At 57.6% G+C, this 25617-nt stretch overlaps 1 protein-coding gene across 1 annotated transcript in view; it reads right to left on the bottom strand.

Moving 5' to 3' along the window:
- The window catches only part of PARD6G (par-6 family cell polarity regulator gamma), an 86909-nt gene extending 62455 nt beyond the window's left edge, over positions 1-24454 (bottom strand). Inside the window, exons 1-2 of the mRNA XM_080821249.1 lie at positions 24229-24454; positions 1800-2022 (exon numbers count right to left, since the gene is read on the bottom strand). Of these exons, the coding sequence (XP_080677375.1) occupies positions 1800-2022; positions 24229-24300 (295 nt within the window). The 5' untranslated portion in view covers positions 24301-24454. The remainder of the gene's footprint in view (positions 1-1799; positions 2023-24228) is intronic.
- Positions 24455-25617: the final 1163 nt, after the last annotated feature.

Here is a 25617-nt window from a genome sequence, read left to right as displayed (position 1 = left end):
CCAGGGGCTCAGAAACCCGAAGCCAGCGGGTTAAACTTTGGGCTATTTGTCCGAGGACAGTGGAGAAGGACAGTAAACAAGACAGGACGGAGGGCCTCAAAGGCCTCTGAGCTGCCCTCGGGAGGCTGACACGTGCCCAGCTGCAGGCACACAAACCCCGGGGCTTCCCGCATCATCTCAGCCTCAGTGAATGAGCAGTGCGGGGCGCCGGGCGCCACCAGCCCTCAGCCCAGAAGGGTGCTCTCGGCGGGGCCTCGGTCCCCAGGCCCGCGCGCTGGAGGGCAGCCTGTGTGGTGGCTGACGAGGCCCGTGTGCAGATCGGCAGCTCGCACACACCCCCCGACCTGGGGCGGCCAGGGCGGAGCCGTGGCATGTGGGGTGGGGCGTTCAGAGAACAGCTGACCGATGCCACACGCCACACGGGGAAGCCAGGGGACGTGAGGGAATGAGGCGGAGCAGCTCAGGGCCGGGCGGCGGGGAGAGGGTGGCGTGAAGGAGCCCTGGGGCGACGTGGGCGGCACAGGCTGCCAGGCGGGGGCGGCAGGTGTGGTCCCAGGGAAGGGGATGAGAGCAGGAGGACCCCGGAGGCTGTGGCTGAGCTGGGGGCCCAGCACGCTGGGCGCTGGGACAGAGCGGACGTCATCGTGAGGAAGTGACAGCTGTGAGGGCTTCTGGGAACCGTCAGCAGGACACCCAGCTCAGCAAGACGGCAGAGGCAAAGCTGTGTGATCTCATGCCAGAGGACCCGTCGGAAAGGGAGGTCAGCAGATCTCCTGTGGTTCCCTCTCCGTGTGCTCCCTTCCAGCCCACAAACCAGTCGGCCCCAGCGGGTCCTCACGGAGCACGGGCTGCCGGCCAGCACGCTCGGGCACCTGGGTGTGTGGCCGCTTGACGGCATCTACGTCCAGATGGCCGTCCGCGCCGCGGGGACCCTGCCTGCCTTCAGAGCCGGGCTCCTGGCCCCACACACGGCCCCGGGTCCCGGCCTCCTCCTGCCCCCGACACTGTGGCGGCTACAGGGTGTGCCCAGCCCCCTGTCCCCACCGCGAGCTGCTGTTGTCCCTCTGCAAGGGTCCCCGAGGTGCTCTGCCCCGTGCAGGCGGCCAGCGGGGTCCCCGAGGTGCTCGCCAGGGGCACGGAAGGTCCGGTCATGACCAAGTCGACCAGGAAATGCCATTTTCCAAATGTCAAGCCTCACCTGCACGGGTTCTTCTCCTCAGTATTACACTGTGAAATGGGAAGTTTCTCCCGAGTTTGAGATGAAAACAAACATCTAAAATGCAGCTGTGAGTGGCACAAGGACGCGCTTGGACTCAGCAGCAGGGCTCCTCCCTCCCAACCAGAAACCTACACGAGCAGCTTATTTTCCCATAAAATGATACCGTTACAGCAAAGCTAGGCCCTGAGAGCGAAAAGTTAACCGAAGCTATAATTTAAAGCTCGCATCATTTTCCAACCCTGAGAAGACGGTGGAGAACACACACTGGCAACCACAGCTTCACTCTCGGGTTACTGGCTAAAGCCTGTTTGTTAGTGAACTCCCTTGCTTCCAGTTAAAGTATGACAGCGTCAATATTATTTCTTTCTCAGTATTTGGACGTCAGAAGTCAACACTACTGAAGACGGAAAATGCATTTTAAAATGTCTAACAAATTAACATTGACCAAACAAACATCACTTTCTTTCACCTGCCCACAGGCTAGACACGAGAACCACGTGGTTCTGTCCTGACAGACGACAGCGGGTGCTGCACCAGTGTGACGGGCACTGGGGACAAGCAGCACCCCCCGCCCCCATACCTCGTTTCTGGATGAAGACCCGGAGCAGAGGGTTTGCGCTGGACACGGCCTTGCAGAAGTTGTCGTCGTTGTTGATGGGCAGCAGGTCCCCGTGCACGTCCGCGTAGCCGATGGTCACGTCCGTGTTGGAGATGTGGTGCGTGTGCACGACCAGCTTGTAGAAGTCTTCAAACTTCCCGGGCTTGTGGCGGTCCAAGGAGAATCTCCGGAACTCGGCCCCAAACTACAGCACAAGAGACAGGGAGTAAATGAGTGATGGGGAAGGCACCCAAAACAAGGCTTGTTCCCTGAATGACAAGCGTGTGACAGTATCCCCGTCCTCATGGAGCTTGTGCAAAGACAGGAGCGTGGGGGTCAGCTCCGCCAGCGCCGCGGACAGGATGGGCGCTGGAGCTCAGGCTGGACACGAAGAGCAGTGTCAAAACTAATCACCAGGACGGCGGGTGGACACGGGAGCCTCGGTGAGGGCCTCCACCCACGGCTGCCCTGCAGGCCCAGGTTAGGGTCTGGACAGCCCTGAGGCAGGGTCAGACCCTCCGGGGCAGGAGGGAAGCAAGAGCCCCCTGGAAGCCCTGCATTCCGCCTGAGGGCAGTGGGTAGCCCGGCAAGGACTGTAGGCTAGGAACTGGCTTGATGGGGTTCGCATTTCTAAAGGACCAAATGTCTGTGCTTCCAAAGGGTCAGACAGGAAGCCAAAGTGAAGGAAGAAGGAAGGTGATAAAAAGGAGGCTTCAGAAGCCTTGGGAGGCCGGGTCCTCGCACTGGCCAGGACAGAGCAGGTCTGTCCCCAGAGAAGCTGGTATTTGCCGTGCGCCCTGGGGAACGCCTGACTGTCCCTGGCCTTGGCTCAGGTGCCCACGCAGTTCTCGGGGGAGAGGACCCCAGGTCACCTCCCACGGGCTGTACCGTGTTGGCATCTGAGGACACCGCCAGTCTGGCCCACGATTTTCTGGATTAGGATGGGTTGTTGTCCCTCGCTTGGCAACAGAGGCCTTTATTCATCAGGCAGGACAGACGAGTGCTCTTCGACGTAACTGAAAACTAATTACAGTGGTTCCAAAATACACATAAACGAAACATCCAACGAAGTTTACACTGAACGAGTCATTACATCATCTAGACATTATGTCAAGCCTTCAAGGGCAAACGGCTCCCACCACGTGGGTCTGTGTGGCTCTCAAACCGGGCGGGTGTCAGAACCACCTGGAGGCCCCCAGGGGTCACGACTGCGCTGACCTGGAGGCCAGCCCAAGACCCGCATTTTTAACACGTTCCCAGGAGAAGCGGGTGCTGTCGGGCTGGGGACTGCACACACGAAACCCACGATTTTAGGGGAGTCCGTCTCCCACCCACAGATCTCTGAGAATCAGAGCAAAAGCAAAAAAGCAAAAGGAAACAAAGTCCTCACCCACCCTGCACTGCCCCAGGAATAAAACACTTCCAGGCACACAACAGCGGGACATCCAAAAACGTCGGTCTGGGAACGGCCACCCTCAGTGAGGAAGTTCGGCTCCTCCGGCCTGCCTCCCACACGCGGGGTGAAGGGGGTGCGGCGGGGCTCCCCCCTCCTTGCTGCCACGGGGGTGCACAGCCCAGCAAACCTGAAAGTTCCACCCGCATTCTTTAAAGACAAGTGTGATTTCGTATTCGTCCCCGCACGCCGCACGGGCTGGCCTCTGCACAAGGGGACGGCAACCCACGGCCACAAGACTCATCAGGACGCCCAGGGCCGAGCCTCCAACGTGCACTCCGGGGGGTCCTTTTGAGCTTGGGTTATGCCATCCCATCACGAACGTGTGTCTGAACAGCAGCCGCCCCCGTGTGCCACCTCAGTCCCGACACCAGTTAACTTGCAGAGCGGCCTGAATCCCTATGCGCCTCCGTTCAGTAAACACGTCAAGGGAGTTGGATCTTGTCTGATGAGAGCAGTGAGCATCTCTGACGTTCGCGCTTCTTCCCCAAACTGGATGCCATGCACGTGCCCTAAGCAACTCGGGCTGCCTCTCCTCCTCTCACCCCTGTGGGAGCCAGGCCACATCCCAGCGTGGGCAGGGAGAATCAGCATGTTGGACAAGGCCGTTGGGTCTAAGACACAGCTAAGCTCTTTCTCACTTTGTCTAGTAGTTTCCTTCAAAATACGTCCTACTGTGTTGATGTGAAATGAAAATCCAGATAAAGCTACTCTGACCCGTTTGATAACGAGGCTGGTTTTGTCGATCCTACAGAATGGCAAACACGCTTCATACGTTGAACGAACCTCCAAGTTCAGCAAAAAGAGGTATGAAATGGGGATATTAGCATTTTCCCTACTTTTTTATTGTGGCAAAACACACATAACATAAAACTGACCGTCTGTGCCAGGTCCCCACCATCCACGTGCCTTTGATGCTGTGGACTGAGTCTGTCCCCTCGAACATGACGCCCCAGCCCCTCTCCCAGTCCCCGGCCAGCACCTGCGCCAGGACTCGAGGGCCGCGACTCCTCCCCGTTCCTCACATGAGTGGGATCACACAGTTCGACTCTGTGACCGTGATGGGCATGATTCCTCCCATTCTGTGGGTTACTCTACTCTGTGCACCTTGGTCCTTCTAAGGGGAAATGTCACGGCTGTGGTCAGGACACAGGGAAGAAAAGGTGGGCGGTTTCAGGCAGCCAACTTGCTGCTAACCCTGGAACAGGGGCCATATGAAGGTTTTTCTTAAAACCTTCCTTAGTAAGCACGGAGGGCTCCGAAGGCACGCCGGACCCCAGCTCTCGGACTCTCACCAGGTCGCGTGCCAAAGATAAGTAATCATAGAGGGCTCCATCATTAAAATTACTTTGGATAATCCATTAGCTGACAATTTAATTAGGACAACTTTGAATGCTGTTAGAAGCAGAGTACTGGAAACAACTGGCTTGTCTGGTTTCCTGCCCAACCCTTGGCACAATTCACTTTCTCAATTTCTGGTAAGGACACCAAGAATGATATGACAATGACTCCTACCTGCTAATTATTGCATCTAGAGGAAACCTGTGTGATCTGATATAAAGGGGAAGTAAAAATATAAGATTTGTACTCCGTGCCTTTAGTTTTTTAAACAAGATGCTTTTATCACAATGAAGTTGGGTTCTTACGTAACACCATTACCAGAAGTCTTTCAAAATGGATAAATGACCTAAGTGTAGGACCTAAAACTATAAATGGTTAGATGAAAACTTGGGGCAAAAGCTTTAGGACACTGGGTCTGGCAATGGTTTCTTGGATATGACACCAAAGGCACAGGTAGCAAAAGAAGAAACAGACATTGCACTTAGGGAAATCTGCCTTTCCTGCATCAAAAGACATTGTCCACAGAGCGGGGGCTCAGTCAGTGAGGCGCCCGACTCTTGGTTTCCGCTCAGGTCACGATCTCAGGGTCCTGAGGTCATGCCCACATTGGGCTCTGCTCTCAGCATGGAGTCTGCTCGTCCCTCTCCCTCCGCTCCTCCCCCCAACTTGCTCGCTCTCTCATAAATAAAGTCTTAAAGTCTTAAAGTCTTAAAAAAAAAAAAAAAAAGAGGACACTGTCCACGGAGTATAAAAACCTGTAAAAAGGGAGAATATTCAGAATGTATGGAACTGCTAAGTGTGATGCGGCACATGCCCACACAACGGAATGCTCCTGAGCCTTAAACAGGAGGACTATTCTGGCCCCCGCTACCACACAGATGAGCCTGCAGGACTTGGGGCCGTGTGATCCTTGTGGATGAGGTCCCTGGAGCTGTCAGATCCCGGAGACAGAAAGCACTTGGTGGGCGCAAGGAACCGGAAAGTCATTGCTTAATTGACAGACTCTGGGTTTCACAGGACAGAAGAGTTCTGGAGATGGTGGGGACAGTAGCACAGCACCGGGAATGTACTTAGGGACACTGAACTGCACACATAGAATGGTTAGGTGGCAAATCTTATGTGATGTGTATTTTACTACAATAAAAGAAATGGAGGGGAACAAGATTTCAGCAGGAGGCTGTGACAAGTTCTGATTCATCCCTATGATACGGACAGCCACTCACACAGGCAGGGCTGTCAGTGTGACCAGGAAAGCCCCGAGAAGGCTCTAATCTCTCCTACACGGCTGATCTTGGGGTTCTGCGAGTCAGGAGCAAAGGCTTTTAAAGCGAAGCGTAAGCAGCTGGAGTGTTCAAGGTGTGCCCCAAGAGCCTCAGAGCACAGCCTCTGGTTCAAATCATTCCAGGAAATCTTGGTTCAATTACCAGCTGACCAGGACCCTAACGGTGGTCACACATGACAATAATACACTTTACAGAATTACTCTAGGGAAGTCATTAAACAAAAAGCAGCAACAAACACAAACCCTTCAGAGGGAAGGGTTTGATTTCCACATCATATTATTTAAAATGTTGAGTTTTCAACAAATTTATGAGATCTATAAAGAGACAGAAAAAAATGGCCTCCATGCAGAGGAAAATGAGCAGCAAACAGACAGTCACTTAGGGTCCCAGAGGCTGTGCTCACAAGACAGAGATCTGAGATCAGTTATTATATAAACGATTTTTTTTAAAGATTTAATTTATTTATTTGACAGAGATCACAAGTAGGCAGAGAGGCGGGCAGAGAGAGAGGGGGGAAGCAGGCTCCCTGCTGAGCAGAGAGCCTGATGCGGGGCTTGATCCCAGGACCCGGGATCATGACCTGAGCCGAAGGCAGAGGCTTAACCACTGAGCCACCCAGGCGCCCCTGAGATCAGTTATTATAATTATGTTCAAATAACTGAAGGAAACCACGTCTTCAGAGCTCACGGAAACCATGAAAGCAAGGAACACGTTATAAACAAAGAGATGAAAATCATTAAAAAAAAAAGAGAACCAGATGGAAATTCTGGAATTGAAGAATAGAATAACTGAAGTGAAGACATTCCCTAGAGGGACTCGACAGACGGTTAGACGTGGCTGAAGAAAGAATCGGCAAACGTGAGGACAGGTCATTTGAGACTGTCCTGTCTACGGAGCAGAAAGAGAAAGACGAACAGAGTCTCAGAGATCTGTGGCTGGCTACCACGCATCCCAAGGAAGACACGACCTGGTGAGAGTCCGAGAGCTGGGGTCTGGCGCGCCTCCAGAGCCCTCAGTCCCAGCTACTCACTGCCCAGGGAAGCCTTCCCAGTGTGGACATTCACGGCAAGAAGGAGCAAAAGAGCCGGTGCCACACTTGCCTCGTGGAGTGTTAAACAGTTTTCATTCAGTGAAAGATTTTTTAAGTCTTTACTTTGGATGGTTACCTAGAGAGAAAAAAGCAGAAGGAATATTTGAAGAAACAAAGTCCATAACTTCCCAAATCTGATTTAATCTACGTACCCAAAAGTCCAATCTACAATTAAGATAAACTCAATGTGATCCACACCTGGACGTATCATAGGCAAAGTGTCAAAATCCAAAGCCCGAGAGAGAATCTTAGAAGCAGGAAAACAATTCATTACATAGAAACGACCCGCAAGTACACGAGTGACTTCCTGTCTGAAGTCATGGAGGCTAAAATGTTGTGGGATGTCGTGTCGGGGGTTGGGGGGGAGAGTGTCAAGTGAGAACTCTGTACCCAGCAACACTGTCCTTCACAACTGAGGGAGAAATGAGATAGTCGGAAACACACCAAAATAGAGAATTTGCCACCAGCAGACCTGCCTTATAAGAAATATTAAAGCTATGTTTCGGGCTGAAATAGAAGCACACTACCCATGAACTTGAATCCATGGTAAAAAAAAAGCAGCACACTGAATGGAACTACGGAGGTGTATATAAATGATAGTCAAAGTGTATTTTTGCTTGCTTGTAACTTGTTTCTTCTGATTAAAACTCCAGAGGCAGCAGCTTTCCTACCTGCTGGGAGCCTCTACTTGGTCTACACCAGGCACGCTGACCCCGCAGCAACACTGGGTCTGAAGCCATCACATTTGGCCTGGGGCCGCGGGCTTTCCCCGGACAGTGCCAGGCTCTCCTGAGTGGCTCTTGGCCTTACACTGTCCCCCAAAACGCAGTACTGATATGTCCTACAATAAAGATGAACCCTGAAAATGTGCTAAGTGAAAGATGCCAGACACAAAAGACCAGATACAGGTTTTTTCACGTATGAGCCTGTTTACGTGCAAGGTACCGGATAGGCAGAGTCGCAGAGCAAACTGACTCCTGGTTGCCCCGGGCTGGGGAGAGAAGGGTTTGAGAATGGCTGCTAATGGGTAGGAGGGTTATTTTGGGGGTGAGGAAAATGTTCCCAAATTAGATAGTGGTAATGACTGCACAACTCTGTGAATGTACTAAAAACTACTAAATTTATACTTTGAAGTTGTGAACTTTATTTCACGTGAGTTATAGCTTATAGAGCCGTTATTTATTTTTTTAAAGTATCACCTCAAAGAATGATATTTTTAAATAGCCAATTGAAGGCGGATTGGAAGCTGTATTCGGAAACACAGAAACCCCAGAGAGTGACATCAGACGGGTTCAATGCAGACCCTGCTTCTGCTCTTGGCATACAGGAAACCCTAAGGGACCAAGTGTCCAGGCACGTGTTGTCAGCCTACACCAGTTTAGAAAATAAAGACTTAAGAACTCAGAGAAGCCCCCTCCCCATTGCTGCTGGGTTTGCAGAGCAGAACCAGGACGTGAGGCACAGTCCAAGCTGGTAGGGCAGGGTGTTCCGGTTTGGATTGGTCCCGCGGTGTTGAACTGGTAAGGACAGAGGGCAGGCATTCGGAGCAGGGTAGGACTTGCCTTCCCTCACACCCATCTCCACCCTTGCTCCAAACTGCAAAGCGCCCTCAGTCCCTCTTCTCTTCAGAAACTAAAACTCCGTTCAGACGGTACTTCTGGAGTCACAAGGCTCTGACAGGACCAGTCTGTTCTCATCGTTCAGTGTCACGGGACTCCAGGAGCGCTACCGGGATTATTTCTTATTTTCCAGTTAAAAATACTAAAAATGTAAAATTTTCTTTTTCTTGATACCTAATGAGATCTCTCTATACTTTCCTGTATGTTACAAAAAATCCGTTTTCTGTAGAACATGGCAGAGCACAAAAGGCTTGTTTGCATTGCCTGTCTTCATGTGCACAATTAAATTTTAAGCTTCCCCATTGGAAGTGACCCTCCAACTTCTATACTGAGGGTCTCAGAGAGGGTGAGACATCTGCCCAAGGTCACAGAGCACCTGGATTCCAGGCTGGAAAAAAGACCCCATTTCCTGACTCTGATTCAGTTCACGTCTGCAGCACTAAGCGGCTACTACTCCAAGCTAACCGAAAAGTCATTCTTCCTACAATGGAAAATATGGTCCCCAGATTTCCTCTTAAACTCGCTCAGGTGCTGTTTTCTTTAAAACTCTAAAATGGCACATTTTTTGATGACTGAGAGGCAGCTCTGGCTCATTGTCATCCCTCCCATGAGGGCTAAAGTCACAGGGAAGAGGAGGAAAACCAAGCTGAGCACCGTCTTCTCACTGAGGCCGTCGCCACGGCTGTCTTTCCAGCTCGGGGCAGCGTTTAGGGGCCTTGAGCCCCACGTGAGGTCCCTGCACACCCCAGAGAGGACAGGGAGGGGCAGGGAGGGCCGATTCATCTGTCTCCTTCACTTGAGGATTGAAGCCTCACACATATTTGTGTTTCTAACAGTTTCATGGGGCAGGCGCACACACCATTTTTAATCTCAAGCCGCCTGGGAGAGAGGTATTAACCCTTCACGGAGGCAGGCGGCTCCAACCCGGGGGGGCAATTGCGGGTTCATGGTCTCTCTTTGCCACAGTGTCCGACTCAACTGCCCCCATCCCCAGCTCATCTCCCTCTTCAGGCGGTTTTCACAGAAACGGGAATTGAAGGGCAAGTTCTCTACTTCTCAATGTCTATCCTCTTCCATCATTTCCTTAAAAAACTTGCTGTTTTTTAAAAAGGTATTCTTCCTTCTTATGCATTTAAAGCAAGGTAGTCTTTGCTCTGAAATAGCACAAAAGTTGGCCATACATGCCTGTGAACACAGCCACCACGGGGAAACCAGCAAGATTCATGCAAGACAAAAAAAAAAAAAAAAGAGGAAAATCGGGGTCTAGCATCTGGTATGACGCTTGGGGTGCCAGCTGGAGCCCGGAGCTCACCCGCTCGGGCTGGCCCAGCGCCCGGGCCGGCTCGTGAGGGCCCTTGTAGGGACATCTGACCGAGACCTGAGCCATGCGTGAGGATGTGTACTTGCATACCTCCAACACGCATGCTTTAAAAAAAGAATTGGAACCACACTGCTTGGTATGTTTTTCTTTATGGTTTGAATCGGGATAGAACCACATAGCTCAAAATTCAAAAGGTTTTCAGTAAAAAGTCTCCGAGCCACCCAGCCCCCTCCCTACAGGAACCAGTGATTTCGGCGGTCTGTGCCCATCAAAACCGTGTGAGGGCATTGTATGTGAACTCTATCTACAGTCCTTCTTTTCTAAACAAACAGTAATACACGCTCTACACTGGTCCTCTCTGTGCTTTTCTTCACTTATCGGCTCCACTGTGAAAACATTCCTTCTCTGGATGCTTGTGGTCTTGGGGAGGAGGCATCTCCAGCTGTCAGAGGCCCCTGAGTGAGGAAGGGTAAGTCCCTGGGCCCACAGGGACATGACAGGGTGTCGTCAGACTCACCCCGCAAGGCCACGGGAGCCAGGCATTAAGGTAGAGTCCTTACCAGTTAAAATTGGTTCAGTAACCGAGTCACTTCTAAGTGCCTCCCAAACCCCATGCAGCCACCAATCTGTCATGACCGCATGAGTGACAGCAGCAACGAGCACAGCTCACGGCTGGGGTACCAGCCCGAGAGCAGGGCCTGGTTGTTCTAGACCAGTATCGTTCCTGCACACAAGTCTTCACTCAATTGAGGAATTAAACCTCTATTCACGGGTTTTAATATAAAATTCTAGAATTTTAATTAAGTCAAAACAGGAACACAGGAGGAGATCTGAGCATGAAGTCATAAGCCGGGTCCCCTGCCACACACCAGCCCAGGCCTGTGGGTTAGATCTGGAGCCAAACGGCAGCATCACGCGCCCCTCCCCCACCCCAGGCGTCACTACGAAGCGGTGGCGTGGTCACCGGAGGGGTCTTCAGCCCTGCGGAGCCGTCCGTGCGGAAAGCAGCCTGTGACCCCACTTCCGACGGCGCAGCTGTCCGCGCCGGTGGCGGAGACACGGCGGCTCACGCGGCCCCGCCGCACCCGGAGTGCCCGCAGGTGTGTGTGGAGGAGGCCTTGCCTCCGCGTCGCAGACGCTCTCCCGCACCGGGCTTCACGCGTAGGAAAAGAATGGGGTCCCCTCGTTACGCCCGCCCGCCCCCAGGTCCCGCAGTCCAGCGGCCCAGACTCATTTGCTGAATAACCGGGGTCACGCGAGGCTCCTGCCATCGCCGGCCGGTCCGTGCGCGCGGGGCGGCTCTCGGCAGCAGGGGGACCAGGGCGGCGGGGGAACGCAGCCGAGAAGAGGCCCCGAAACTACGCGCCAGCGGGGAGACAGGCCGCACTGGGCCGGGGCGCGTGGTACCTCCCCGAGCGCACCGGGTCGGTCGGTGCCACGCGCCGGGGGAAGGCAGCCCGCGGGTCTCCCTCCGCAGCCCGGGCGGGTCACCACGGGGTCTCCCCCGGCAGCCCCGGGCGGGTCACCCCCTGCTCTCCCCCCGCAGCCCGGGCCGGTCACCCCCTGCTCTCCTCCCGCAGCCCGGGCCGGTCACCCCCTGCTCTCCCCCCGCAACCCGGGCCGGTCACCCCCTGCTCTCCCCCCGCAGCCCCGGCCGGTCACCGCGTGGTCTCCCCCCGCAGCCCGGGCGGGTCACCACGGGGTCTCCCCCCCACAGTCCGGGCGGGTCACCACGGGGTCTCCCCCGGCAGCCCGGGCCGGTCACCCCCTGCTCTCCTCCCGCAGCCCGGGCCGGTCACCCCCTGCTCTCCCCCCGCAGCCCCGGCCGGTCACCGCGTGGTCTCCCCCCGCAGCCCGGGCGGGTCACCACGGGGTCTCCCCCCCACAGTCCGGGCGGGTCACCACGGGGTCTCCCCCGGCAGCCCGGGCGGGTCACCCCCTGCTCTCCTCCCGCAGCCCGGGCGGGTCACCCCCTGCTCTCCCCCCGCAGCCCGGGCCGGTCACCCCCTGCTCTCCTCCCGCAGCCCGGGCCGGTCACCCCCTGCTCTCCCCCCGCAGCCCGGGCCGGTCACCCCCTGCTCTCCCCCCGCAGCCCGGGCGGGTCACCTCGGGGTCTCCCCCCACAGTCCGGGCCAGTCACCCCCTGCTCTCCCCCCGCAGCCCGGGCGGGTCACCACGGCGTCTCCCCCCACAGTCCGGGCGGGCCGGCAGCAGGCCGGGGCTTGGGGACGGGCGACCCCGCAGCCTGCCTGCAGGACGGGCCACTGGGAGGCTCTAGGAAGCAGTGCGCGGGAAGGCTCCCGCACAGCGCGGGTCACAGCACACCCGCTATGCTCCTGATCGCGGCACTAACACAAGGAGGACTTCTTTACCTAAAAAATGCCCTCCAGGCCTAGACTCCTCAGTTATCCTGAAACTGCTGTCACCTTGAGGGGTCCAGGAGGGTCCTGGACACTGAGCCTCATTCGGATCCCCGCTCCTGCCAACTAGGGCCTGAGGCGAAGCCCCAGGCTTCCCAGGGTCGTTTCCCGGAGGGACATGCTGTCTTGGGTAAAAGCTACTCCGCGGGCCGCGCGCAGGCTCCTTTGTCCTGGGGCGCGCGACAAACGCAGACTTAGTTGACGCACCCACGCCACCCTGGTTACCCACCCCGGTTACCCCCGCAGCGCCCGAGCGCTCTCCGCGGGGCACCTCCCGGCCCAGCGTTAGGGACCCGGTGTCCCAGGCCAGCGCCACCCCCCCCTTCACCAACGGAGACTCCCCCGCTGCAGCCAGTGAGGCCCCGCCTCCAGGCCCCCCAGGTGAGAGCAAAGGGGGACGTCATCAGAAAGATTTTCAGGGGAAACATTCACCAAAATACTTAGTTGTCCAAAATGTTAAATTCTCACCAGAGGAAGCACATTCCCAGGATGAAATGTAATTAAACCAACAGAAATGCTGTCTCAGAGGGGCGCCTGGGTGGCTTAGTCAGTGAAGCATCTGCCTTCAGCTCGGGTCAGGATCCCAGGGTCCTGAGTTCGAGCCCCGCTGAATCTAGTGTGATCTTTAGGGCGCAGCATGGAGCAAAGCCACAAGGCCCAGCCCAGAGCTGTGACTCCTGCCTAAGCCAAGAGCCCAGGGAGCCGTGCACTGCGGGCCCACCTGCCGCCAGTGAAGCCAGGCTCTCTGGGGCTGGACCTCCCCAACGTGTGTGCCTGAGCCAGCAGCATCATTGCCACCTGGGAACGGCTGGAGATGTGTGACCTCAGGCCCCAGGCTTAAGGAGGGAGTCACTAGACTCCCAGTGACTCAGGCATACATCAGTCTGAAAAGCAGGGCTGTACCCATCCCAGGGGGCATCTCACCAGTCACTGCTAGGGGCTGCTGTTTAGGGTTGGTTCCTTGAACAAAACCTTACTGAATGCCAGGTCTGCATGGCAGCTGGTGCCAGGGCCGAGTGCCTTCATGGGGCTGACGGTTGTTTGAGAGCCCAGTGCTGGGCAGTGATCACACATGTGAATGTGTAGTTACAAACTGAGAAATGCACACAAAGAAACTATAGGACGCAGGCCCTGATTCAAACTGTGTGTCTAAGGAAAAGAAACACCCAGGTGAAGAGAGGACCGGAGCAGCTTGGCCACCGCACAGGTGGAAGGAGCCCAGACAGCCCCAGACGTGAAAGATCGCAGATGCCTCTCTGTATAGTGATGCAGCCATATCAGGCCATTTGGGGACAGGGCCAAGGAGCAGGAGTGCATGCGTCTGCCCCAGAGAAAACAGTGGGAAGACTTCCATTCACGGAATGATCCGGAAGCAAAGGCTGTTATTCTCATGTGGCATTTGTTGGAGCGTGGGACCTGCCGTGGGATGACTTCCTGAGCTGACGTGTTGGAACAGTTTAAAATCAGGCCACAGACCTGTGAGTCAGATGGGGTGTAGCTGACAGCAGAGCCTGGCCCGTTCCTGGGCCCCATCCACCTACCCCAACCTGCAGGGATGATGGCCCAGCTGGCGGCAGCCATAAGACGGCTCAGGGGAACGTCCCTGTGAGGATGCTGGGTACGGAGAACCCAATGCACCTGGGTCACCGCAGTGAGCATGTGTGTGTGCTACAGGTCACACGTGTGCTCCTCTGCTCACACACATGATCTGCGTCCACGGACCCAGCCCTGCTTAATGGAGATGTGGGGCAGGGCTGAGAGTGGAGGACACAGAGATCTAGGGACAGGGTCCATGGTTTCTGTCTGGCAGGGATTTCCAGTATGGTAGAACAGGTGTGGTCAGTGCCATGCCTTCTGTTCAAGCTCTCTTTAACCCTAACAGCCATCCAGGAGTGTCGCTGGTCCCATTTTAAAGGCCGGGAGACTGAGACCTGGAAGGATTTGATCCCTGACCACAGTCATGAGGGTAGTGAACAGAAGGGCTGGGGCTGATGCCAGAGAGAATGCAGAAAAGAGCTAACGAGCTCCAGCGGTAAGCTGAGGACTCTACGGGGAAGTCAAGCCCCGGGACACCCCACTGGGAGCAGACTCCCCAGGCAGGAAGGGGCGCCTGCGCCCGCCAGCCTGAAGAAGGGCCGCCAGCGGGCGGGAACCGTGAGGGCGGGTCTGGCTGCTCTGGAGCTGAGGTCACGGTGCAGGAGACCTGGCTGCTTTGAGAGGTGGAGCTGGCAGACCGGAGGGACGCAGGAGGTGAAGGCCAGGTTTCTCACCTGTCCCTGCCTCCACGGGACTTCTCGGGCGCGGAAATCCACTCCGGCGGAAGCTTGGAACCCTGGCCCCTTAAGGAAGCGAGGTGACATCCTAGTATGAACTCACGAGTCACAAAAAAGGGGGCAGTTTCCAGGGACGGGGATGGGCTGAGATGGGATGGGGTCTGGACCAGTGATGTCTTACCCATACAGATGGGAGGGCAGAGTCAGGAGGCACAAGGCCCTGCAGGGGCAAATTCCCAACTGTCCTTTTCTGGCTCTGTGCCTCTGGATAATTTAAACTTCTCTGAGCATATTTCCTCCTTCAAAAAAAAAAAAAGGGGACAAAAACGCATTTTTCATAGGGCTTTTGTGAGACTCAAATATATGTGCGTGCTGAGCAGGTATGGTCCCAGCAGAGGGGCCGCTGCTCACCAGAGTGCCTGGAGAAACGCATCTCACACGGGTGTCCACAGGGCTGTGGTCTCAGCCCTTCCCAAAGACCCAAACTTGCCAACACAGTAAGCAGCCCTTTCGCTATGCACCCGTAGCCGTGCCGCTCAAGGGGCATCTGCTGAGGGACACGTCCAGGTGTGCCAGGGAGCAGGGGAGTCGCCAACGATACTCTGCTCACAGCGGCGAAGAGGAGGGAGAGGGAGGGCGGGTCAGGTCCGCCCTGTCCCTGCCGTCTCGCAGCACAAGTCGGAACCCATGGGGCCGCCTGGGAGAGGGGGTCCCAAAGGGTGCATGCGGGGTGCTGAGGGAGTCGCACAGCCCCGAGCCAGTGTCCAGGAGGTGCGGGGCTGGGGGTGCAGGTAGAGGATATGACTGCCGAGTGCGTCCGGGCAAGTAGGTGGTGTCTGTTTTCCAGACGTGGAATCAGGGAATGACATGAAATACACGGGAAGCAACTGAGGGTTTAAGACCTGGTTTTGCCACTTACAGGCAGGACCTCGGTCAGGTGACCTGACAGGCTGGGCGAGTCCCCGGGGTCCTCCTCTCCCCAGCCCATGCACACGCTGGCAGAAAGCCCAGCACACAGCCGGTGCTCCAGGAAAGGGGGCCATAACCGCGAGACCTCACTGTAGCTGAACACAGGTCACACCACCTGGACTCTCCTCCAGGTGGTGTGACCGAGTGGCAGCTGCTCCCACTGGGCTGGCGGAGGCTCCCAGGGCCGGGAGGGAGCCCAGAGACTACGTGCCTCCTAGAAACACAATCAAGGCCAAGTGTGGGGCATCCGCAGTGGCACAGCCCTGGGCCACTCTCAAGGCCGTGCCGTGACTAGTCCTCCGCCGCCTGGGCTGAGGAGAGGCATCGCTGACCGACAAGCAATGGGGCCACGCCCCGGGGAGACTGCTCCCAGCCTGTGCGGTGGGGAACAGGGCCGGTGACGCCAAGCTCATGGGGAGAAGGGATCCTGGGGCAGCTCATCTCCTGAGGACCGGACGAGGGTCCTCAACACCCCACTTCCTGCAGGAGGGTCTCCCAGACCTGCAGAGCCCCTCCGTCACCTTCCAGTCCACGGGAGCACGTTCCGGGGAGCCCGGGCTCTGTGCCCCTAACCCTGCATGGGTACAGCGGCCCATGGGCCCAAGGGGACCAGAATCCAGAGGCGGGGCGCCACCTCCTCCTTCACGTGAGGGACCATCCCACAGACACAGAAGTTTGTTTTGTTCCACAGCAACACCCCATTATCATCACAGACCAGAGAGGGAAGTGAGGTCAGGACCCGTGGGTGGGGAGCCGGTGGCTCGGGCCCCCATGCGGTGGAAAACAGGATACAGACATGACGATCATCTCCGAAGCCCTCCAGCATGGCAGCCTATGGCCCTCACAAGTCTCCGTCCCGCAACCCCTACCCAGGGGCCTCAGGGTCCTTCCGCGAAGCACGCGTCCCCAGAAAGAGGCCCCTTGTCTGTCCCTGCCCTGTCTCAGAAGCAAAGGTGCCAAGAGAGCTCTGCCTCGTAGGCGGGCCGGCGCCTGAGCCGCCTTCGGGCAAGCGGGCCGATGGGAGAAAACGGAGAACAGACACGCGGCTCTCAGTGGGACTTCCAGGAGGCGGGACAAAGCCCCGGGGAGGCTGCGAGGCGACGGTCGTCGGTCAGCACCTGCGGGTGTGTGAGCGAGCCCAGCTGGGGGGCGAGGCGGCAGACCTCCCAGGGCACGGGCGGTCTGATGCTTGCCTCCACAGGTGTCCACACCCGCCCAGCTGCAGGCGGCTCAGGCGGCCTTCGTTCTAGACACGGAGCTCGGACACTCTCTCGGGGGCGATCTCCCTTTCTCACGGAGAGCCTGCGCACGAGATGCCCCGCGACCCGTCGAGCAGCCCCCAGGCCCACCTGTGCTCATCTGGAGTCTCGGCTTCTCCCACGATGCCAGGCCCACCAGAGGGGCCCACGGAAGCCGGTGTGGACTAAAGGAAAGCCAGGGAAGACAGCAACTAGAACCACATGAAGGAGGCTCGGAGCCCCTTTACACACCAGCGGTGGGAGCCTTAAATTCTGCAAGACAAAGAATCTCTTCCTGATTTATTTTATTAATCAATAAACCCTTAATAAGTTGTGGTTCAAGGCTTTCAGAATTCCCAAATGGTCAGACCTACAGCCGCTTCAACTAAATCCTGTCGAGTCCAGGGCTAGAGCCGAGAACAGCCTCACCGGGTGGGGGGTTAAACCAAAACGGATGCGGCCACCCAGGGACACGCACGCAGCCTGGGGCGCCATCTGCACAGGCCAGTGTCCCTTGTGGACACGAGGCTAACCCGTGACATCCCGTCTGAGAACCAGCATCGTCCCCTTCAGTGACAGAGACCCTGACGGTGGTTACACCAGGGGTGGATGCTGACCACACAGGACGTGAGGGAACCTTCCTGGATCGGGGAGCGTTCCGTCCGTGATCCGTAGTGCTCGCCTGGTGTGCAAACACGCACCAGCTCGTCAGGCTGCCTGGGATGAGGGTGCGCTCCTGTCACACAGGAGAGAGGCCACCGCGTGAAGGAGGTCGGGAACAGCCTCCCGGAACAGCCGCTCTTTCAGCCTCGAGGCTGGGCGAGGGTAGGACGGGGCGGGTTGGAAGAAGCTTGGCCTGCGGAGCTCGGGAGGAGACAAACCAGGGATTTAACAGCTGGGCCCTGCATGTGGCCCTGGGTGGTTTTCAAACTCTGTAAGCAACAGAACTTTCTTTCCTCCCCCCAAGTGAGATGCAACACACTCCCCGCAAAATACAGAGCCGACGCTCTGGTTGGGGGTGAGGAGGGGAGCCTGCTGGCGAGCTCCTGCCCAGAGCCCCAGTGAGGAACCAGCCTGGGGAAGAGAGAGAGGGATGGTGGGCTGTGCCCCCGGAGCGTGCGGCCTGTAATCAAACACTGAGGAACTCGGCAGACGCCTCACGGCAGAAATAGCCACATGGACTTTTCAGTCCATTTCCTTTTGACTCCCAAAGTTCCTCTTGTTTTGTTCAGCTCATCCTTCCCTGCTCCTGTCTGCTCTGTCCCCCGTGGCACTCACAGGGAATGAACAAGGCCGCTGACCCCTCTCAGAGGTGCCCTGGAAATAATCCCATCGGTGAGTCAAGCTTTGCTCACCTTCCTCAAAAAGCAGTTCTTTTCTAAAGTACCCTAACAACTTCTGAACTAGCAGCTCCTGGGAAAATGGAGTTGTTCCTTACCTGAATTCAACTCAGCCAGCATTTACTGGGTACCTCCTGTATGCAAAACACCACTCTTCACGCTGTAGATGCCAAGAGCTTCCTTGGACCATGCTACTGAGAAATGCAGCTAGTGTTCTGAGCTGGCCTCCCAGTCTAGCACAGCGGAGAGCCCCCAGACTAGAAAAGTGGAGGCAATGAGGGGAGAAGGTGCTCTGACTTATCTCAGAGGAATCATGGCCAACTTCAACATCGCTGATGCTGGGAAATAGACAGGAACGGTTCCTGGAGGCTGACATCATGGGGGCCCTTGCTGGGCGGGCAGGCCGGATGGGAGGCAGGGGAAACCTCTGGGCTCCAGGAGATGTGAGGCAATGATTTGGTGACACTATGGATACTAGAATGACAGGACCCTCCCCTCCCCCCAGTCTTCTCACTCGCCAGAGCAAACCACTGGACCCTACGTCTCTACTCTATCTTAACTATCTCCATCCCCCAGCACAAGCCCTACACCCGGCACAGAGTGGTCGCTCCATAAACGAATAAAGGAACGGCTGAGCACAGGGCAGAATCCGACTTTTAAGGACACCTACTGAATAGAGGACGTCCCTTGAGACCAAGCCACAGAACCCGCAGCGGTGACGTAAGACTAGAACTTTCCCCCACAAAGCACGGGAGCTCCCCTTACCAGCTCTAGCTGCAGGCAGCCCAGAGGGGTCTGTCTCACTGTACACGGGGCAAGCTAAGGACACCTGCACCAACACCGGCACCTGCACCTCAGGGCCTGTCCGAGGAGGAGGAACGGGGAGCCCTCCTTCCCCAACGGCCACTGAGAGTTCACGGCCAAGAGCACACACTCTGGAGCCAGACTGCTCAGGCTCTCTGACCTCGGGCAGCTTCACAGAGCTCCCTGGACCTCAGTGCTCCTCTCATATAACAGTGATGGTAACAGAACCATCTTGCAGGGTTGTGATGGAGGTTAATGACTGAAATTTGCAACTACAATGTATTTAGAGCAGTGTCTGCAGGTGTACACGCTTATATACTGGGAAGGATGGTTAAATAATCCTAAGCATTTCTGAGCACAACCTATAGACAGAGGGCAGCATTCAGCCCGGACCATCTGTAACCCCCCTGGCGTGACCGGGGCAGCCTCAGAGAAAGGCTGCAGGCTGTGTGTTGGGGCTAAAAAAGGCCACGGCCCCTGCCATTGGTCCCCAGGTTCACCGAAGAGTAGAAATGTGCCAAGAGGAAGGGGTGAGCTAGTAAACATGTCCACAGCCAGCTGGACAGGTCTGACACCACCCCTGATGCTCCCTTCTACCACTGGGGTCATGGTGGTTTCTGTGGCTGCCATGCCAAGCTCCCTGCTTGTCTCTAAAAGTGTGGGAAGCCCCTTCACTGGGAAAGGGTCAGGCTGATTCTAGACATGGTTCACAAACGTGAGAGCCTCTGATGCCTTGAATGGTTCCACCTTCCAATCTCGACACCCCTTTCCTCAAGGTAGGAGAACTCTATCTCAATGCCACGGGTCCTAGGAAAGGGCTTGAACCCCTGGCTGGTTGCCCCGGGAGAGTTCATCGGGCTTTCGTCTGCTCCCAGGCCAGAGGTCCACATCAACCCCATTGGCACCCCCCAGCCTGCCAACTGCTTCTGGGGTCCCTGGTGAGAGTCTCGTCCAGGGGCAGCCTCCCTCATCAAGTCACCGAACCTGTTTGAACAGATATGCACATGTACAAAACCAGGTTAAAAGGGTGTAGCTGACACACACAGGTGAGTCAAACCTCGTCAGGCGGTTCTCAACGGCCCACGGGAGGCAAGTGCTCAACCACCCCGTGGGGAGGGCCTGGCCCAGGCCCCAGCCCACCAGATGGAGAGACGAGTCCCTGCAGCACCTGGCAGCAGACAGCCTCAGCCAGACATAGGGTCTGAGGACCAGGGGAAACACGCAGGCTTAAATCACTGCTTGGAAAACCTGTTGTCAAGCAGGTCCCATAACTCCATAAAAAGTAAGAACAGTAACACTGCAGGGAAGAGAGAGGCAGCTAAACACAGATGAGTGGTCCACAAATACAAAAATCTTCAATTCACTGATAACTTGAGGATCGAAGTAAAACAACGGGTGAGGTTCCACTTATCTGATTGGGAAAGAATAAGAAAACAGCCAGGGCTGGAGGGCGGGAGGGGAGAGAGAGGATGGACAGACAGGAGACGGTAGGTAGACATGTGCAAGAGCCTTTCTGCAGGAAAATTCAGCGACATATAGGCCAAGCCTTCAAAGCGTGAGCTGCGCCAGCACGGACAGTGCGCTTCTGGGGATCCGTCCCGAAGAGCGAGCTCTTCCCATCCTTTACGTAACAAACCTCTACTCTGTATATGTTTGTGCAGATGTGTAAGTACAGAGATGTTTTTCACAGCATTGCTTTTTATAGAAAAGACTGGAAATGACCCCAATGGGATACTGGTTAAATTAATTATGGTTTACACACAAGATAGAACACAGGTAGTAATTTTAAAAATATGTTCTTTAACAACACTAACGACACGACAAAACACTTGAAGGGGGACTCAGGCTAGACCGTCACATGCCTGTAGACTATGACTCTGATTCTATAGAAGACAGAAGTGTGCACCTAGAGGGTCCAGAGGGCACGCTGCCACACTCAAGAGAGGCTCAGTTTCAGATGGGAGAATGACCCCGTTTTGTGCCTGATGTGGTTTCTAAATTTTCAGCAATGACGGTGTTTCTTGAGAGTACGGAAGAGCCTCCCACATGATTTCAACGAAGCAGCACACTAGACTAAAACCCTCGGTAGTACCTTGTCCCCAGACACAACGGACGTGGCACGCCTGGGGCTATACGCACGGTCCTGTCTCTGCCCTGAACAGTCACCCTGTGCCAGTGCTGGGAACGGGGCCATGAGATGAGCCGGGGCTGGAGGACGGCGGGAGCTTGGCCCAGTGACAGCATCTGATGGGCTGGGTAGGACAGGGTCGGTGCCCAGGGCGGATTCTCAGAGAGCCTTTCAGGTGGGGGAAAGCCACATAACCAGGGCCAACAGACCACCAGGTTAAGAGAACATGAGTGAGGCCCAACCAGAAGGCAGAGGCTCGGAGGGGACACACTGCGGACAGGGGGTAGCGTGCTCCTTCACAGAGCTGGAGACCTGTGATGACTCCGCCCCTTGTAGACGCCTCCGCTAGCACTGGTCCTCCTGCTAACCCTACAAGGGGCCAAGACTTGCTCCCCTGGGCCTGAGACATGCTCCCCGAGACCTATGCACAGCCCCTCCTTCCACACTGCAGGTCTTATAGGAGGAGAGGCAAAAGTCAAGCAAATGGCAGCCTCGGTGCCAGAACTGAGAAGGCAGAAGTGCATTCTGCTGGCTTGGGGAGGAGTAGATGACTCACAAGTATCAAAGCAGAAATGTCTGGGGAACGTAAGGGCCTGTGTGATGGGGGAGAACCACCAGGTAAAGACGATGTCCCTGAGGTTTTGGAAGTTGAGGAGCTGGCACATGGCCAGAAATTCTGAGAGCAGGAAAGGTGAGTTTCACACCCAATATTCTGAAATGCCACAGAACCCTGAGCTGCGGGGACTGACGGTTCCAACTGTGGGGAGTCTGCAGCCTTCCACATGCTCTCACCATCGTCACTTCATTTTGTCCTGGGAGATGAGAGGAACGGGAACAGTGCCCATTTTACAGATAGAATAACAGAGGCTCTGAAGGGTCAAATAACTTCCCAGAAGGCTCCAAAGAGTAGGAGGTGGAGAACCTGGCTGGACTCAGCCCCCAGCACCATTTTCGCCACCTGCAAACCCCGCGGTTCTGGTGCTTCACCGAACATGAACAGAGACCTCATTGCCATCGAGTTTTGCTTTCTGTATTTTGACAACAGCAGCTGCAGTAAAGGCTCCTGGCAGAGATGGGTTCATGGTAGCAAATATTAATTTTTAAGGGGGCCAGTGGGAGGCTGTGTACGGAGGGAAGAGCCAAGTGGACTCTCTGGACAAACAAGGCAAGTCCCAGCACCCAAAATGGTGTGTGTGTGTGTGTGTGTGTTGAACCAGCCAGCTCAGCAGGGCCCACCCAGGCTGGTGTGGCTCTTCTAGGGGTGCTCCCAAATTCAACCAAAACTCCAGCTCTGCCCCTCACCTCCAGGGGAACAGTCAATGCATCTGAACCTGAGCCCAAGCACCCTTCTTCACTGGGGAGCTAGAGGGGTAGGGCAGTCTGGGGCAGCCCACGGGCCAGCCAGGACATCCACAGCCCCCCACTGCCCTCCTGGAGGGGATGCAAAGGCAGGCTCTTCCCCTCCATCTCCCAGCGGCCTGCATGGGAGGCCACCAGCCCAGAGCGGGCCGGAAGCCCCGCTGCAGCCCCTGCCTCCAGATGGACCCTTCTAGACAGATGGTCTGGAGCTTGTAATCAGACAGCCGCAAGGTGCATGTGGCTTCGGAGTATTAGGAATGTGGCTTGTGCGACTCGGGAAAAGTGCTTAATGTCAGTCAATCTACACTTAAAGTCAAAGGGCCACTGGAGGGGCAGCAGGAGGGCCCCTTGCTGTAAGTGCTGTGTGTGTCCACTGTGCTTGCTGGAAATGGCAGGAATGCACACCCAACACGGCGTGTGACCACGTCCCCGCTACAAGAACGGACCCTCCTGGGACTCTCTACATTGTTTCCTACAACTGCCTGTGAATCCATGATGATTTCAAAAAGTTAAAAAGACCCACCACGTGTGCTCAGTGCCTATGAGAGCGGTCAAAGAACTCTGATCAGCCACGTCCCCAACCCAGTTGAAGAAACCAACAATTGTCTGGAGCTCCCACTCATGCCTGTGGTTCTTTCCTCCCAGAACTCACAGCGGGCACAAGCGATTGGGGAGGGTGGGGGCACTCTTGGGCTGCAGAGGGGATGAGTCCCGGGCAAGGGTCACAGAATTAGCATAGGGAGAAGGCTGCGAGGAGGAGTTCATAGAAAGGACCGTCTCCCCAAGATGAGAATGAAATCCAACTCACTGGTTCATTGCGGAGAAACCAGCCCCCGTCCCCGTTGGAGGCCCTGTAAACCCCTCACCAAAGGAACCCTTCGGCCCTCGACCCGCAGAGGCGGCCTGCGCAGGGCGGTAGCCGGACTCAGCTCCTTGGGCACAGTCGCCCCGTGCGGAGTGGGGGCTCTGAGCCCACCCTCCGGCCCAGCCCCTCTCCAAGCCCTCAGGCTGCTCCGCCTCGTTTTCCAGGAGGCGGGAGGCACAGAGAAAGGGCGATAGGGCCGACTCCCAGGCAGCAGCAGCGAAGGGCCCGAGGAGCCCCCTCCTCCGGGACCCCGAACAACTGCAACCAAGACCCTCGCAGACAAAAGCGTCAGCCTCTCAGGAGCCGCCCCCGCAAAGGGCAGAAGCGCCAGATCCCATCAGCCAATTAGCCGAACGCGCACAGCCACCGCAAGTTGGGGCACGCTCGGGCCGGGGCGCGGGCAGCGGGAGGGGCCGCCGGCCGGGCGCGCGGGGAGAGCCCGGGCCTGGGGCGCGCCGGCGGGGCTGGGGGTCCCGGCCGGCTGCCGCTCACCCCTCGCGGGGTCCGAGGCTCCTCCGCGCCGAAGGAGGAGGCGCGGCCCGGCCCTCCCCCGGCCCGGGCCCCCCAGGCGCCCCCACGGCCCCACTCCGAGCAGCCCCCGGGTCGCCCCGGAAACGCCGCCCCTCCACCGTGCGGCGCGCCGGGTCGTCTCCCGCCCGTGGAACAAAAGAGCCGCTCCCGCGGGGGTCCGGAGCCCGCGCGGCCCTCCCAGCGCCGGGCTCCCGCGGCACCCATCGCGCCGCCGGGCTTTGTGTCCGGGCGGGGGCGGGAAGGGCGGCGGGACCCCCGCGCGTCCCGCGGCGGCGCCCGCGCTCCAAAGTCGCCGCCGGCCCGCGCACCCCCCGCGGCGCCCAGCCGCCCCCCGCGGGGCGCTCATTCATTCGCAGGGGTGCGGCCCGCCGGCTCACCTTGCTCTTCACTTCCACCGCGCCGCAGTCGTAGAAGCGCAGGGTCTGAGACTTGTGGAAACTCCGGTTCATGGTTCCGGCCCCGCGCAGCCTCGTCTTCGCCCGGCTCCGCGCTCCAGGGGCTGCAGGAGGACGCTGGGGGCGGCGCCCCCCGCCCCGGCCCGGGCCCCGGCCCAGGCCCCGACCCAGCCCGAAGCCGCGCTCGCTCGGCCGCCCCGCCGCTCCGAGTGCGGCGGCCCGAGCTGGGCTGGCCGCGCGCCTCGGGACTCCAGGGGCCGCGCGCGGGAGGAGCTGGGGACGCCGCGCGCGCCGCCCCGAGGACCCGCCCCCAGTCTCCGCCCCGCGCCCCGAGGACCCGCCCCACGAGCCCCAAGGACCCGTGTCCCGCCCCGCGTCCCAAGGACCGGCCGCCAACTCCCCCATTCCACGCCCCCCAGGACCCGCCCCCAAAGCTCCAAGGGCCCCTGTCCCTCCCGCGCCTAGAGGACCCGCCCCCGAGGACCCGCTCCGCGAGTCCGAAGAACCCACGTTCCGCCACGCGCCCCGAGGACCCGCCCCCGAGGGCCCGGCGCCCCCCCCATCTCCGCCCCGAGCCCTAAGGACCCGCCCCACGAGTCTCAGGGACCCCGGTCCTGCCCCGCGCCTCAAGGACCCGCCCCCCGTCCCCGCCCCATTCCCCCGAGGACCCGCCTCCTGAGTCCCGAGGACCCTGGTCCCGCCCCGCGCCCCGCCCCCGAAGCGGCTGAGTCCGGGGAGGTGCGCACTGCGGGCTGCGCCGTCCCCCGCGGGGAGAAGCAGCTTGGACCGACCCGGGGCGTCTCGTTCCCACCTGGGTGCTCAGAACTTCTCTCCCTGCTCGCCCCCGCCCTGGTTTTGTTTACCTGCCCTGGGCGGCCGGTGCTGCTTTCTTGGACGACGCGGGGGCCAGCGCAGGCTTGACTGACGCCTTCGGGCCACCCCGTCTGTACCCGCCGCCGGGCGGTGGACGGGCCCCGACGACGGTTCTGCGGGGAGGCAAAGGCCCCGGCGCACTCCGCGCAGGTGGAACAAGTCACCCGCTAGGCCGCGCGGACGGAGGGGGCAGCCCGCCGCGCGGCCGGTGGGGCAGGAGGGTCTCGGGCGGAAGGGGGAATCGGCCGTCAGCAACGCCGCGGAGAACCTCTTTCCTAGGGGGTTCTGAAACTCCTTCAGGAATATGGGATGAAGCGAAGAAGACAGGACAATTAGGTATTTAAAAGTATTACAAAGTTTACAGTAAATAAGCTACGTAATTGTAAAATTGTACATTCGTTGTAAAAGGGATCTGGAGAATCCAAAGAATCGAAAGACAGGAGTTCGTCACCTGCAATGACACCAGTCAGCAGTCAATTCTGTTAAACTTTTGGTATA

This window comes from Martes martes (genome assembly GCF_963455335.1).
Source record: "Martes martes genome assembly, chromosome: 13".
NCBI lineage: Eukaryota > Metazoa > Chordata > Mammalia > Carnivora > Mustelidae > Martes > Martes martes.
This window is presented reverse-complemented; position numbering and strand designations above follow the sequence as displayed.